Source organism: Talpa occidentalis, unplaced genomic scaffold, assembly GCF_014898055.3.
Source record: "Talpa occidentalis isolate TD23 unplaced genomic scaffold, MPIMG_talOcc4v2.1 talOcc4.2, whole genome shotgun sequence".
NCBI classification, from domain to species: domain Eukaryota; kingdom Metazoa; phylum Chordata; class Mammalia; order Eulipotyphla; family Talpidae; genus Talpa; species Talpa occidentalis.
In genome coordinates, this window is record NW_023602073.1 from 86,817,328 (window position 1) to 86,832,033 (window position 14,706).

Sequence of the window (14,706 nt, forward strand, 5' to 3'; positions counted from 1 at the left end):
TACTCATTTTTTCATTCAGCCAATATCTATTGAAATACCCTATACTATAGGACAAATTATGTTCAGCCAATAAATTCTCTAACATTTATTGCCCTTTCATTGTATCCCAGCACATAGAACTGTGCCTAACAAATCATAAGCCCTTAATAAAACTGTTTGTTAGATTAATGAATATTAGCCAATATGAGCAATAGCACTTACTCATGGCATGTAGCCTACTGTTACAGACTAATACCCAAATTCAGCTATATCTTGAGTACTACTTGATAGCAGGAATACTGCTACTCGATAGCAGTAATAACTTTAAGTTTTGTGATAATGATTAGATCAGATGTGTTATTTCCTTGTAGGTATTTACATTTTAAAGAAGTATTTAATATTTTCAATATTAATCAATTTCTGCCTTAATTAAAAAAAACAGACATGGTAAAAAGTGTTAAGCTACATATTTGCAGTATTTAGAAAATGCCCAAAATTATACAATCTAATTAAGCTTCTGAAAACATTTTAATCTTGGGGCTAGTTTCCTATTTTCTGACATAAATAGGACAAAGAAAAAGAAATGGGAATGATGAATTACAGTGATGTAATTTACATTTTATTAAATTGCCTGAAGAAACAATTTTTCATTCCAAAGGCAAGAAAAACTACAAAGGATTGTTTGCAAAAGTGAATGTAGGCTACATAATACCAATAAAACTGTTTTTTTGAGTAGATACTGTATTCTGTTAATAAATCTAAATGGTCATATAAATGAGTGGATTAGTTTGAAAATTGAAAAATTTGGGCATTCTTAATAAATTGTTCACAGAATCTTTAGAAATAAATTTCAAGTGATATTTATTGCCAAATATAATAAACTTTTCTAATAATTTATTCAGTAGTTTCATTTGTTTTTTACAGTGCACACTGGTTTTTGGCTGTTGTTTGTTTCCCTGGTTTGGAAAAACCAAAGTATGAACCTAATCCTCATTACCATGAAAATACAGTCATGCAAAAATGTTCAACTGTAGAGGACAGTTGTATTTCTTCTCCTTCAGCCAGTGAAATGGACAGTTGTTCACAAAACTCTTCTGCCAAGCCTGTAATTAAGAAGATACTAAACAGAAAGCATTGCATAGCTGTAATTGATTCAAGTGCTGAACAGGAAGAAAGTGACCCTCGTTATCGGAGAAACGTATGCAGTGTGAAATGTAGTCCGAAAAAAATTAATCATACTGCAAGTGAAAATGAAGAATCGAATAAAGGAGAATCTGCATGCCAGAAAGTTGTTGATAGGACTAAAAGTGAGAATGGCCTACAGAATGAATATTTAAGTTCTGTGCACCATACAGGTATGTTTCTAAATATTTTGAAAGAAGGAATTCAGAATAAATTGGATTTTTTATAAATAGGGTTAAGATTTCAGGGCTTACTTTTTTTTAAAGTCAGGTTTATTCAGGTATAATTTACATAAAATAGCATTCACTCAAATAAAGCTCAGTGAGCTTTGATAAGTACATATAGCCCCATGTAATCACTACAACAATCAAAATTTAGAACCTTTCAATCACTCCAAAAAAATCGCTATAGCGCTCTTGCCAGTCAGTCTCTTCTGCTCAACCCCTCAAAGAGCGCAGTTGTTAAAAATAGTTCAATTTGTAGTTACTCAAATTGTAGAATAAATATTTTCTATTTATAGAAACTTGGATTTGTTTTTATTTCATAGGACATTTTCTGTATTCGGTGTAAACAGTAATTGCACAGTCTTAGATCTGTAAGGTAAATTAATTAGTTCAATCCATTTATAGATGGGCGAATTAAGTTCAAGTGGCCAGAAGCGGAAATTAGAGCTTTCTCCTTCTAAATGGTTGTTGACATTCAAATTAAAACTTAATTCTTTATTCCTTACTCTATCTCCCTCATTGTTTTCAGGGGGCACAGTCTAATCTCTGCTTTTGTTGCCCCTCAGTTTTAGAAAATTCTTTTTTGCCCTAGAATCAATTCCATATTTCTAGCAATTGTTAGAGAAATCTAAGGTTTCAGTTCAAATACTTAAATTTCTTATCACTCAGTTGTATAATTGCCCCTCTAACACAAACGGAAGATGATCTACATAGTAAACTCGTAGTTTGTACCTTGCAAACATATCAAAACTTTCATAGATCTAATACATTTCTTTGAAGGGAAAAATCTCAGTATGGGACAGAAAAAAATGTGAATTCAGAAAGAAATATGAAATATGAAAAATTGTGAATGCTGAACATATTGGTACTTGTACCAGCTTGTGTTATTTTAGTGAGAAAAGTATTGTTGAACTCTAGTAAAAATACTTAATTTGTTCATACCAAACTACATAAAGCTGACATTGGTCCCATTGTATTGATCTTCTTGCCCTTTGGGAAATATGAGGCAAAAGCGGAAAATTTAGTGGATATAGCAAAAGGGCACATAAAAAGTCAAAATGATGGATAAACACTTCCTTCTCTGGTTTACTTTCTAGTCTGTTTCATCAGGCAAACAATGAAAAGAAGATAGGCAAAGTAGGTAACGAGGAAGTCCTGCCTATACTTTTTTTTTTAATTTTAGTATTTTAATACTTGAGTAGAAAAAAAATAACAGGTAGTTAACAGCCACATTAGAGGCTAATTACCATTTTAGGCTCTATAGAATCTCAGCCTTCAAGGCAGTGTGCATTGTTTCTCATTCCCTTTAAAACAAAATCCCACCAATAAACATGTGAGATGTTGGACATCATTAGTTATGAAGAAAGTGTAAATCAAAACCACAATTAGATACTACTTCACACCACACTAGATTGACTTCATTAAAAAGTCACATAGTAACAATGTTGGTGAAGATGTGGTGAAATTGGAATCCTCATAATTAGTGGGAATTAAAATGACACAGCTGCTTTGAAAGACAATTTGATAGCTCATCAAAAAGTTAAACAGTTACCACATAACCCAACAGTTCCACTCCTAGATATATTTATTTCTCCGAGAGAAATAAAAATATCCACACAGAAACTTAGGCATGAATATTTATGGCAGCATTATTGATATTAATAAGTTTGGGGAGGGAAACCCAAATATTCATCAGTTTGACAAATAATGTTCATTCAATGGAATATCATTAGGCCATTGAAGTACTGATACATGTCACATGTGTGAACCTTGAAAACATGCTAAGTGAAAGTAGTCACAAAAGACCACATACTATGATTCCATTTGTATAAAATCTCTCAAAAGAGGGCCTCCCCGGTGGCGCAGCGGTTGAGCACTGGGTTGCAAAGCTGCCAGCAGCTTCTGTAGTGCCGGTTTGATCCCCGGCTGCTCCCCGGCCACCGGAGGAGGGTCCCACATGACGCGCAGACCCTTCCTGCCGCCCGCTGCTCCCCTCAGCAGTGTACCTCGTTCCTTCTGCCTGCTCTGCTTCCCTCTCTGGCTCTGGTGAATTCTCTCACCCTCCCGCGCCTCTGACTGTAACCAGTGCTTGTATAAATAAATAAATAAATCTTAAAAAAAAAAAAAAAACAACTTTTTTAAAATCTCTCAAAAGGGAAAATCTAGAGATTAGTGCCTGATTAGGTCTGGTGGAGAGAGGGATAGGAAAGCTAAAAATAATAAAGGGTTTCTTTTTGAGGTTTGAGATTTAAAAAATATTTTGAAAATGTTTTCAAATTCATTCTGGTGATCACAGCACATGTGTAAATATACTGAAAACCACTGAATTAAACACTGCTATATGAGTAGTAAATTGCATGGTATGTGAATTTGTTTTATTAGTATATTGTATAACTATTCAACTATATCTTCCTTAAAGGAAATTAATTTGTAGGCATACCTCATTTTATTGCATTTCTCAAATATTGTACCTTTTACAAATTGAAGGCTTATAGAAACCTTGTGCTGAGCAAATTTATTTGGCACCATTTTTCTAATAGTTCTGTGATATTTAACTTTTTTTTAAGCAGTAAAGTATTTCTTCATTAAGTTTTGTACATTGTTGATTGGTAGGGTGTTGTGTTTTTTTTGTTTTGTTTTGTTTGGTAAACCATAATACTTTTGTACACTTAAGATTACAGTATAGTGTAAATGTAAATTTTATGTGTACTGAGAAACAACAAATTTATATGACTTGCATTATTGCTATATTCACTTTATTGCAGTAGTCTGGAACTGAACCTACAGTGTCTTCTAGGTATGCCTATACCTTCATTGTGTGTGATACACTGATACTTTCTTTTTAATGCTTGTCTTAATCTATTGATGATAGTGTCCCACAATTTGAAAAATGGTGCTCTTGAGTCTATACATTTCCCAGCAATAAGGTCCCAGAGCTTTTGTCAGAAACTTCCAAGGTATCACTCACCCAAAAGTACATTAAATAAGAGTATTATCTAGAGGTACTTTTACTATCTCAGGATGGTTTAGCAGTTCACCCTATATAAAGTTTAATGTATTATTTTATGATATATTAAATTAGGATACAAAGAGCTTGTAAAAATTTTTGTGATCTGATTCATCTTGATCTGGGAGTATAGTTAGATTAATAGTAATTGTGAATTTCAGAAAGTTTTAACAGTTTTAACCATCAAACACATACATTCACAAGTATTGGTTTCTGGTGTCAGATAATATGCTATAATAAATAAATGGTATTGTATTTTACTTATCACAGGGATTAGGTTCTTTAGGTCAACTGTAGAAAATAATATGTGGTATCACTACTTTAATTTTTTTGTTTACATTTAGGCATCTTATGAAATAGTTGTCTTGCTATGGTACATGGAAAATGTATGTTTAAACTCTGAAAGTCACACTTAGCATCTTCAGATGATCTCACTGTATTGCAATAATTGGGACTCATTGAGAGAACAGATGATTAAGTTATTGTTTCTGTTTATACCAGGACATTTGTTTACCAAATGAAATAAGTGGAGGACTTGAATATACTATTTCAATTATTTTTTTCCATTTTTTGAAAGTACATATAGTTTAATTTGTATCAGGTTCTCATTTGCATGACAGTTCCTGTAGATAGAAATAATTTACTGCTAGAATAACTGGGCTGTAATTGACTAATTCTGTATTGCCTGGGGATGTGGACTAATTTTACTCAAATAGAGATATTTTAGCCTCACACACAGATAAAAATTCTGGGTTTTGAAACAGATTAATTGAAAACATTCTTTGCAAAACAAAAGGACTATCAAAGTACTTTATTATTTTAAATAGTATTATTTTAAATAGTACTGGTAAATAGTACCAGTTAGATTATATACAATTTATTCAGGAGCATATTTTTCTGTCTTCCCATTCCATCTTGCTAATATTAATATTCTTAATTTCTTTTAGTAACATGCCAAAATTTATCCTGTCTAAAGTCTTACTTTTTAAAACTTAGAAATGGTATGCTCTATAGTAAACAATATTAGTGTCACTGGCATTAAATTCCCTGCTCAGATTTCATTATTTTCATGTAAATCTTTTGTTTCATTGAAATGTTTTGTGTGATTAACTTCTTTCAGCAAAATAATTGATTTTTAAGTATTTAGAGTCTTGAAGCAGATCTCTACAAGCATCACTTTCAACTTATCCTTATGATTCATTTATTTTCATAGTACTAGCACTTACATATTGGACTTGTATTGTTTTATTTTATTGAAAAGTCTATGAATGTAATCAAACATGAAGGTATTATATAGAGTTGGAGAGCTCATCCATAACTACTAGTCTACCATGATTATTTTCATTTTTGTATTTTTATTTTCATTTTTTTCAAAGACAAGCCTATTTTACTTCATTTTAATCATGTTTATTTCTGATATTACATGCTAGGGCATTATTTTGTAGTCTTAATTACTGTATCATTAATTACATAGTATTTCTTATTGCTACAGATGGCTTAAGCAAAATCAGACTAAACTATAGTGATGAATCAACTGAAGGTAGTAAAATGCTTGAAGATGAACTCATCGACTTCTCAGAAGATCATGATAACCAGGTGAAATCTTACAAATAGTCTATAATATTTTATCGAATTTAAAAGATTTTCTTTGGATTCCTATAGGCAATTTCTTCAGTAACTTATCACATGCCCTCAGGATTTGAGTCTTAAAACTCTAATTCCAGAGTTGCCGGGATAAATATGTTAGTTTTTCGGGGTTTTGTAGTTTGGTTATTTTTTTCTTTTGCTATGCAGGCTAAACTAATATTAATAAACTAGTAAATTAATACCCATCTTAGAGAATATTAATGTAAAATTAAATCTCCTATCTCAACCACAGTGATAACCCTTTACCATCCTCTTTTTTTCCTCTCTTAAAGCATTAATGGTCCATACTTAATCTTTGGTCTAAATTAACATTCAATTTTTAAGTATGCGGTGTATGGGCACAGCAAAATTACATTTTTTTCCCACTTTTTCAGTAATTCCATTTTTTCTGTCATGTAATTATATATATATATTTATACACATTTGAACATATGTCATGGCAAAACAGACAATACTTAGTCAAAACTAAAAATGGTTAGTTCTAATTTTCCTTAGTGTCTATTTGCTCTAATAAAATTTCACTAAGAATAAATTACATTTTTGAAAAACTTTATGACCAGTTAAAGAGGACTTTATATTATATTGAGAGAAAAACTTGTAAAAATCCTACAGCATACCATTTCTTTAATTCTCTGATCTTTCTTTAGTTAGGACAAACTGGGTTTATTGAGTAGTAAAGATAACTTTGTACTATACCATTGTTACAGTTTGGTTAATGTGATGAATGTGAAGGATGTGATGTCCCTTGATCTATAGTATGTGGCTATGACTTCTCTTCTACATATATAGACACATAGATGTATTAATATTCAAGGTTTGTAATGAGCACGTGTTTTATGCTCCATTGATCGTAGCAGCTATGCGAACTAATTAGTTGCAGTATTATTATTACTATTCCTACTGTTTATTTTTTTGGTAATAAGGTTGCCCTTTCTCAAAGAACAACAAAAAAATCTGTTTTATATTCAAGATATCTACAGAATAAGACACAATGCCATTATCTTTTAGGTGAAGTGAATATAGGATTTATTCAAGGAAACAGTTTCCAAATCTCTAAATATTTCTGATTTGGAAAAAAAATTCTGTAAAAGAATAGTAAATACAAGTCATTTATGTCCTTTTGTGAAGCAGTTATCCTAGCCAACAAACTTTTTTTAAATATACACTAATATCAAAGCAGTAGCATTTGATCGGAAAAGAATAATATATTTAGTTTTTAAACATTTATTTTAGGTTGAGTAGCTGTAACAATTTTTCATAAATCTGACAGGCAAGTTTTTTTAATTAAATGCTAAATGTGGCGTTAGATAATTATTACCAAATTACATGCCATATTTTCTAGTGTCTGATTATCTAAATAGAAAAATTTTTTGCAATATACTTATTAAAAGATTTTTATCTTCAATAGTGCTAATTTTTTTGATGATTATTTAAATTGTACATTTTAAATACTAACAGTAGATTCTCTTATAGGATGATAGCAGTGATGATGGTTTCCTTGCCGATGACAACTGCAATTCAGAAATAGGACAGTGGCATTTAAAGCCTAATATCTGTAAACAGTAAGCATTAATTGTGTATTTTGCAAACAACATAATTTTTATTTAAGTACTCATAGAATAAAATAACAACTGGAGATAGTTTTTAGTACTTAAGTCAGAGACACACAGGCTGTCAGGGTCAGTGAGGAAAGTTGGGTCTTTCCTAATACCCAGAGATCTAGAGAGAATGGGTAATCATTTTAAGTCATTCATCTACTCACTTTTTCATGCGTTTGTGTATATATACACACTTGTGTGCTTACAACCATAGAGAACCATTATTCCTTTTGGATGTGTAGTGATTTGAAACAGAAAATAACAAAGAACTGGGAATTGCAGTTTATACTAGTTCCACAGCTACTACATAAAAGCTGCCCGATGACTGAAGGCAGCCTTAAGATTCATGTGCCAAATGGGAATCCCAAATGACAGTGAATCTGTTTTGGTTCTCAAAAGTACATATTCTGAGGTTTTTCCCAGAGCTCCAAACAGGTGAAGTTGTATTACCTTATATCTAGAGTTCATCTCTTCACATTTTCATATAAAAAGTTGACTGAAACTCCATTAATAGCTTTTGAAGAGCAAATTTCATTTATAAAGTAAAATTTGAGACAGAGTAGTAAGAGATCTGCTCCAATTTCCATAAAATTTTAGCTAGGAAGAACCTAGATCTTAAATATTCCAGGACTTTCTCTTCTGTAGTAGACTTGCTCTTAGGTTTACAACAAAATTTTGAAAGTTCAGTGTTATTTATAGCGAGTATTCTAAAGTAGAATAGCATAAAAATCACTGGATCCTAAAATAATTATTTTATGTGATAATCACCTGTTTTGTTACCTTTAATAGGTTTTCATTAATACAGGATTATTTTTCTTCTACTTTTACATAGTCCCAATTTTGGTAGTTTGAAATATTGGGATTTAAATTGTCAGAATTACTTAAACTTTCTAACTAAACTTTGAAGTATTTGTAGAAACCAACTAAGGAACATCTTTGAAGTATATTCATAACTAAGGTTCAGTTAAACTAATATTTTATAATTTGGCATTTAATATAATCATGGATTTAAGTATTAGGGTGTATGTGACTATAAGTTTTATTTTTTTTCTAAGTTTCAGTAAGACATAAAGGGGGAAATTTAAAGATTTCAAATTTTATTGTTATGTACCTCTTTTATGCCTTTTTAACATTATAATATATTAACAGTTGATTATTTTTACTGTACAGACCTTGTATACTACTGATGGATTCACTCAGAGGCCCTTCTCGGTCAAATGTTGTAAAAATTCTAAGAGAGTAAGTACATAATTGCTCCTTGTACTTTGTATTCTGGTAGGGAGTGAAGGACTATGTATATATTCTTACTATATATGCATTATTGCAGGTATTTAGAAGTGGAATGGGAAGTAAAAAAAGGAAGCAAAAGAAGTTTTTCCAAAGATGTTATGAAAGGTTCTAATCCAAAAGTACCCCAGCAAAACAACTTCAGTGATTGTGGTGTATACGTATTGCAGTATGTAGAGAGCTTTTTTGAGGTGGGTTTCAGTTTGTTGGATCTCATATAATAAATTATAAAGTAGTATATTTGACCTCATATTAATTAATGTAAAAAAATATAATTTAAGACTATAATATATTTTAAGACTAACATTTCAAAAACTATTACAGGAAGCAAAAATTCCCAGATCAGAAAAGTTTTAAGGCATGGAAGACTTTATTAAATGCAAGGCTTATTGACATCATTTTTCATCACTAATCAACTCTTTATGTCCACTGACTCTTCCCATGATTTAGATTACCATTTTCACCCTCTTTTTTCCCCTCACAGAATTATTACTGACATACTTATATTCACTATCTTCATTCCTACAAATCCTACTTGCTTCTCAAATCTCTATTATCTGCATTCATCTCATCTTTCTTTTTTTTTAATTAGCTTTATTTTATAAGCATTCATTAATCAGGGCAGCATCCCATCTAGATATTGCAAGGGATTACACAAAATGGATGCTAATTATAGACAGGATGGGGTAAGGCATCTAGCAAAAAAAAAAAAAAATATTTCAGGTATAATCTTCCCTCGGGGGCAGGCAGGGGTCTTATGTTGATCTGGAAACTCTTTATTGATAGGTTTAGAATTACACTTTGGGAGGGGCTAAAACTGCAGTGAGATTAGGTATTAAGTCTGTATTGCCCCCACACCCCTTGAAGGATTCCATCTTGCACCTGTTTTGTTATTTTTATCAGTCCCCCCAACTCTTTTATCTCAGTATTTAAAAAAAAAAAGATTTATTTATGTATGCATATAAGAACTGGGGCATAAGCCAGAGGTGCAGGGGGTGAGAGGAATTCACCAGAGAGAGTGGGGAGCAGAACAGGCAGATCTACTGAAATACACTGCTGAGGGGAGCAGTGGGTGAGGCAGGAGAGGTCTGCTGTGCTGTGGAGCTCCCTGCTGGCCGGGGATCAAACTCATGCTGCAGTGGCTGGCGGTAGCTTGATAGCACTGTCTTTTACCCCTTCTTCCCCCTCCCCCCAACACACACACACACACACACACACACACACACTCACTCTCTCTCTCTCTCTCTCTCTCTTTCTCTGTCTCTCTCTCTCTTTCTTCTTGATCATACTCTCAGCCTGAGAGTTTTGATCAAAATTTAAGGTGTCAGCTACCTCGTCTCAGTTTTTGCTGATCTACTGTGCGGTGTTCATGGGTCATTTCGATCACAACTTCAGTTTTACATTCTTTAAGTCCATCTTTCTCACACTTTCTCTGATTAGGGAGATCCATCCTCATCGTTATATTGAAATTGTTCCTGGCCTTCCAACAACATGATTCTGTTGACCATTCCTTCCTTTTTTAAAAAAAAGATTTTATTTATTTATACAAGAGCTAGGGTACAGGCCAGAGGCGCAGGAGGGTGAGAGGATTCACCAGAGACAGAGCAGGGAGCAGAACAGGCAGAAAGACCAAAAGCACCGCTGAGGGGAGCAGTATGCCATGTAGGTATGTCCCTGGCTGGCCGGGAATCGAACCAGCGCTGCAGAGGCTGTGGACAGCTTCACAGTGCTGCACTCAACCTGCTGCACCACCGGGGAGGCCCTACCATTTCTTCCTTTTAATCCTCTTTTCCTTTGACTTCAAAGTTACAGTATCACATATACCTCTCAATATTCATTATAGTTGTTTTGACTCCCTCTTCATCCCACCATCCATTGTACCAATAAGTCCTGTGAAATATTTTACTTAATATCAGGTATATTCAGTTCTTGATCCTGCCATCACTTTTTAAGTCAAGTATACTAGTAGCATCATTGTTTCAAGCTATTGCCTTCTATTTTTCACAGTTGTTTTCCCAAAACCCCAATATAATCATGTTATTTGTTTTAAATCTTTTTAGTGGCTTCCTCTTGCTCATGGGTTAAAGACCAAAATTCTTTGATCACGTTTCTAGCACAATCTTACTTTTGTCCAAGCTTCTCATTTCCTACAATTCTTACTCTGGTATTCTATAGGTATATAGCTATATATAGGTATATATATAGGCACATATATGGGGGGGGTGTGTGTGTGTGTAGGTCACTCAATTTCTCCAATTGCTCTTTCTAGACCCGCTACATATTTTTTTTACCTGGATTTCTTCACTGTTACTTCTGTCATTCCTTGTTTGACTAAATTCTACTCACTCTTCAGTTCTTCACTTAAACATTAGTTCTTTGCTTAAATCCTCAGATATATATTCTCATAGGACTTTTTGTGTATCCTAATACTTATCATGTTTGTTGTTTTAACTCAGTTATCTAACTAAAACCAGGGTCAGCAAATCTCTTTTTAAAAAAAAAAAAAGATTATTTATGCATAGAAGAACTGAGTGTAGGCCCGAGGTGCGAGGAAAGTAAGAAGATTCGCCAGAGACAGAGCTAGGGAACAGAACAGTCAGATCTGCTGAAATACACTGCTGAGGTGGGCAGCAGGTGAGACAGGAGAGGTCTGCTGTGCCGTGTGGGTTAGCTCCCTCTGTGCTGCTGTGACTGGTGATAGATAGCTTGCTAGCACTGTCACTAACCCCTGAGCCACCAGAAAGGCCCCCTTAGCAAATCTTTTTTAATAAAGGACTAGAGAGTAAATATTTTAGTTTTTTACAGCCATATGATCTTGATTCCTACTCTTAGTTTACTGTTGTGGTATGAAAGCATCCACAGAAAACAGGTAATAAATAGAATTTGACAGACTGTCCGTAGTTTGTTGATCTCTGGAATAGACTGTGAAATGTGCAGGAAGAAAACTATCTTAAATCTCCATTGCCTAATACCATGTGTGGTATGTGATGAGTAAATACATACTAAATGAGTTATTGATTTTTCATTTTTAACTCTGGAATGCCTTTCTGATTGAAAGTAAAGTATTTATTATAATTTTCTAATTCCATTCTTTTTTATTTTCAGAATCCAATTCTCAATTTTGAACTACCTATGAATTTGGCAAATTGGTTTCCTCCCCCAAGAATGAGAACAAAAAGAGAAGAAATCCGAAACATAATTCTTAAGCTGCAGGAAGAACAGAGCAAAGAGAAAAAAAAGAATAAGGACACTTACTCAACAGAAACATCTTTAGGTGAAGGAGCAGAACAATATGTCAACAATATCTCAGATTGACCATTTCTGATGCTTGTCAGTATTGCTTTCAGAAACTGAGTAACTTTCAACTTTGGATATAGACAGTAAAGAACTGAAGTGCTCACTACTCAGAGTGATTTGGAAATGTTAATGCTTGTATAAATGTCATATAATTAATTTTCAATGGAGTATGTATTAAGTAAAAGTGTAAATATGTTAATGAGGCCAATTTTTCCAACATTTATAATTATTTTTTTCACTTGTTAGGAAGCTTTTGTTATGTATTTTCTGTTAATAGTACCTAAAATTGAAACTTCAAAACACAAAATAAATAAAAAGAAAATATTTATAGGAGGAAATGATTAATTTGATATTCTTTAGTGAACTTATATTAAATTCCATTTGGGTGTGTTGTGTTTCATGGGAGCATTTGAATATGATCATTTTTTAATCTTTTGCATTTGTTCTAAAATCTGAAAATGAAAATAAGATTAAATCTAAGACATTTTGAACAAGAAAGATATCTTCATGTGCTTACACAACAAGAAAAAAATAGCTTAATTTATACATTCCTTTGTGTTCAGAAACCCCCAACACAATAAATATTTATAATTTACGCAAATATTTAAGAAGCAGTAATAAGAGCAACTCAAAGAAAAATAACCTTGAATTACATTACTAAATAATTATTCATACATTATTGGCCAGTACCTTTCTGGAGACATCACTCAGATTTGCACTTTGATAAGTGCAGCTTGAATTTCAAATAGCCCATGTCACCTTTCTATATTGTTGCTTAAAGTATGTTACAATCTGTTTGATACAGTTAATTGCTAAACATTCATACATAGTCTGTATGAATGCAGAATTTTAAATAGGAAATTTGTTATTTTATTTTCTCATTGCTTTTTATACTTGTTGTCTTGATAGTTTTAGAATATTTGTGCTTGATTTTTCAATGTAAATTATTTTTTACATGTGAAAGTACCATCTGAAATCAGTTGCATAAAGCAGAAAAAATCATTTAATTCCCTTTAAAAATACAAAAATGTGATGATTTTGATATCAGATGTACAACTTACGTAGGTAAGAACTACTCACTATTTTCCAAATGAAATATTATATGCATTTCTTTCAAATTAACTTTGAGGCTTGAAATATATATTTTAAAAGTAATTTTTTGTTCAATAATGGATTTTCAAATGCACATATAGCAAAGGTCACTGAGAATAAAAGGAAAAACATTTTTATCATTAGCAGTTACCTTTAAACTGTCCATTTCTGGCACTGTAACCAAAGTTAGGTGACTTTCTTCAGTTAATAATAAAGTTTGTTAGCATGTTTGGAGTAGACCAGTGATATGGTTAACAACAGTCAAAATCTGTTGACACACACTTACTAAGGGAAATATAAAATGTAAACTTAGCAACATCACTATTAGTATTAATTATAGATCTGTTACTTTGAATTATCTTAACATTTTTATTTCAAGTTACATAATCTTTTATAAAGAATATTTTAGTGCTGTTAGCCCATATGAAAAACAGGGATTTTGTTATTTACTGAACATGGAAAAGTGGTTTTGGGTCTTTTAATTAAATTAGGACAATAAATAGAAATGTTTTCTTTAAAAAAAAAAAAAAAAAAAAACCCTGATAGCAATAAGCAAAACTGACATACTGAATTTTTTTTAATGTACCGTATTTTGTCAGAGTGAAAATGAAAATACTGAAAAAAAACTACTCTAAAATGCTTATCTGTTTTTGTTTTAATTTCTAATGGTTATATTTTGTGCTTTTAATTGTTGGTAAGTTAAAAATGTAACTTGTTCTTTGAGCTAACTCAAGTCAATCATTTTAACATTTAAAGTATAGATAGGTATCTGTCAGCTTACTAGAGGTGTCCAGCTACTTGACACTATTTCACCCATCCCATGTAAAATTCTGTTTTTCAAAGTTACTCTAATAACTTGAAATATATATTGAAATCTTTGGAGACTGCCAGGTTGATCTCCAAAATTAGACTTCAAAATGCAACTTCTTGATAACTGCATACTCTGATATGTCTGTATGTAAAGTGAGCATTAACCTTTTAAAATGTGCTGTTAGTATTTAGAAGTTTTGAAACAGAATTTTAAAATTTAGAGGTTTGTTACTAGACACTGAAACTGCATAACAAGTATCTGGTGTCTTAACTAATTAGATAGATCTGTTGTATTTGTTTTCTTGTTGGATAGAATGACAGTTAATCATTTTTAGAAGAGTTTTAGATTACTAGCCATAAAATTTGTATGTGTCTAAGCTCCTGATAGTTTAGGAGAAAGGTGGCATTTAGTATTTCCTCTTTGATGTTGTGAAGACAGCAGAAAAATTAACAGCTTTAAGTTCAGATAAATTTAGATTACTTGAAAGGATAAAATAATTATCTAAATTCTCGTTTTAAGTCACCAAAATGAATTCAATATTTTTTCTTTTAAAAACTAATCTCTGACAACTGTAAGATGTAA

The 14,706-nt window shown here is 32.1% G+C and overlaps 1 protein-coding gene across 6 annotated transcripts in view; it reads left to right on the top strand.

The window, feature by feature from the left end:
- Nucleotides 1-13,957, top strand: part of SENP6 (SUMO specific peptidase 6) — an 88,415-nt gene extending 74,458 nt beyond the window's left edge. For all 6 annotated transcript variants that reach the window (XM_054698958.1, XM_037519985.2, XM_054698955.1 and 3 more), the window contains 6 exons: nt 904-1,334; nt 5,885-5,988; nt 7,513-7,601; nt 8,808-8,876; nt 8,965-9,115; nt 12,030-13,957. In XM_054698958.1, coding sequence (XP_054554933.1) covers nt 904-1,334; nt 5,885-5,988; nt 7,513-7,601; nt 8,808-8,876; nt 8,965-9,115; nt 12,030-12,239 — 1,054 coding nt within the window. In that variant the 3' untranslated portion in view covers nt 12,240-13,957. The remainder of the gene's footprint in view (nt 1-903; nt 1,335-5,884; nt 5,989-7,512; nt 7,602-8,807; nt 8,877-8,964; nt 9,116-12,029) is intronic.
- The last annotated feature ends 749 nt before the right edge of the window (nt 13,958-14,706 follow it).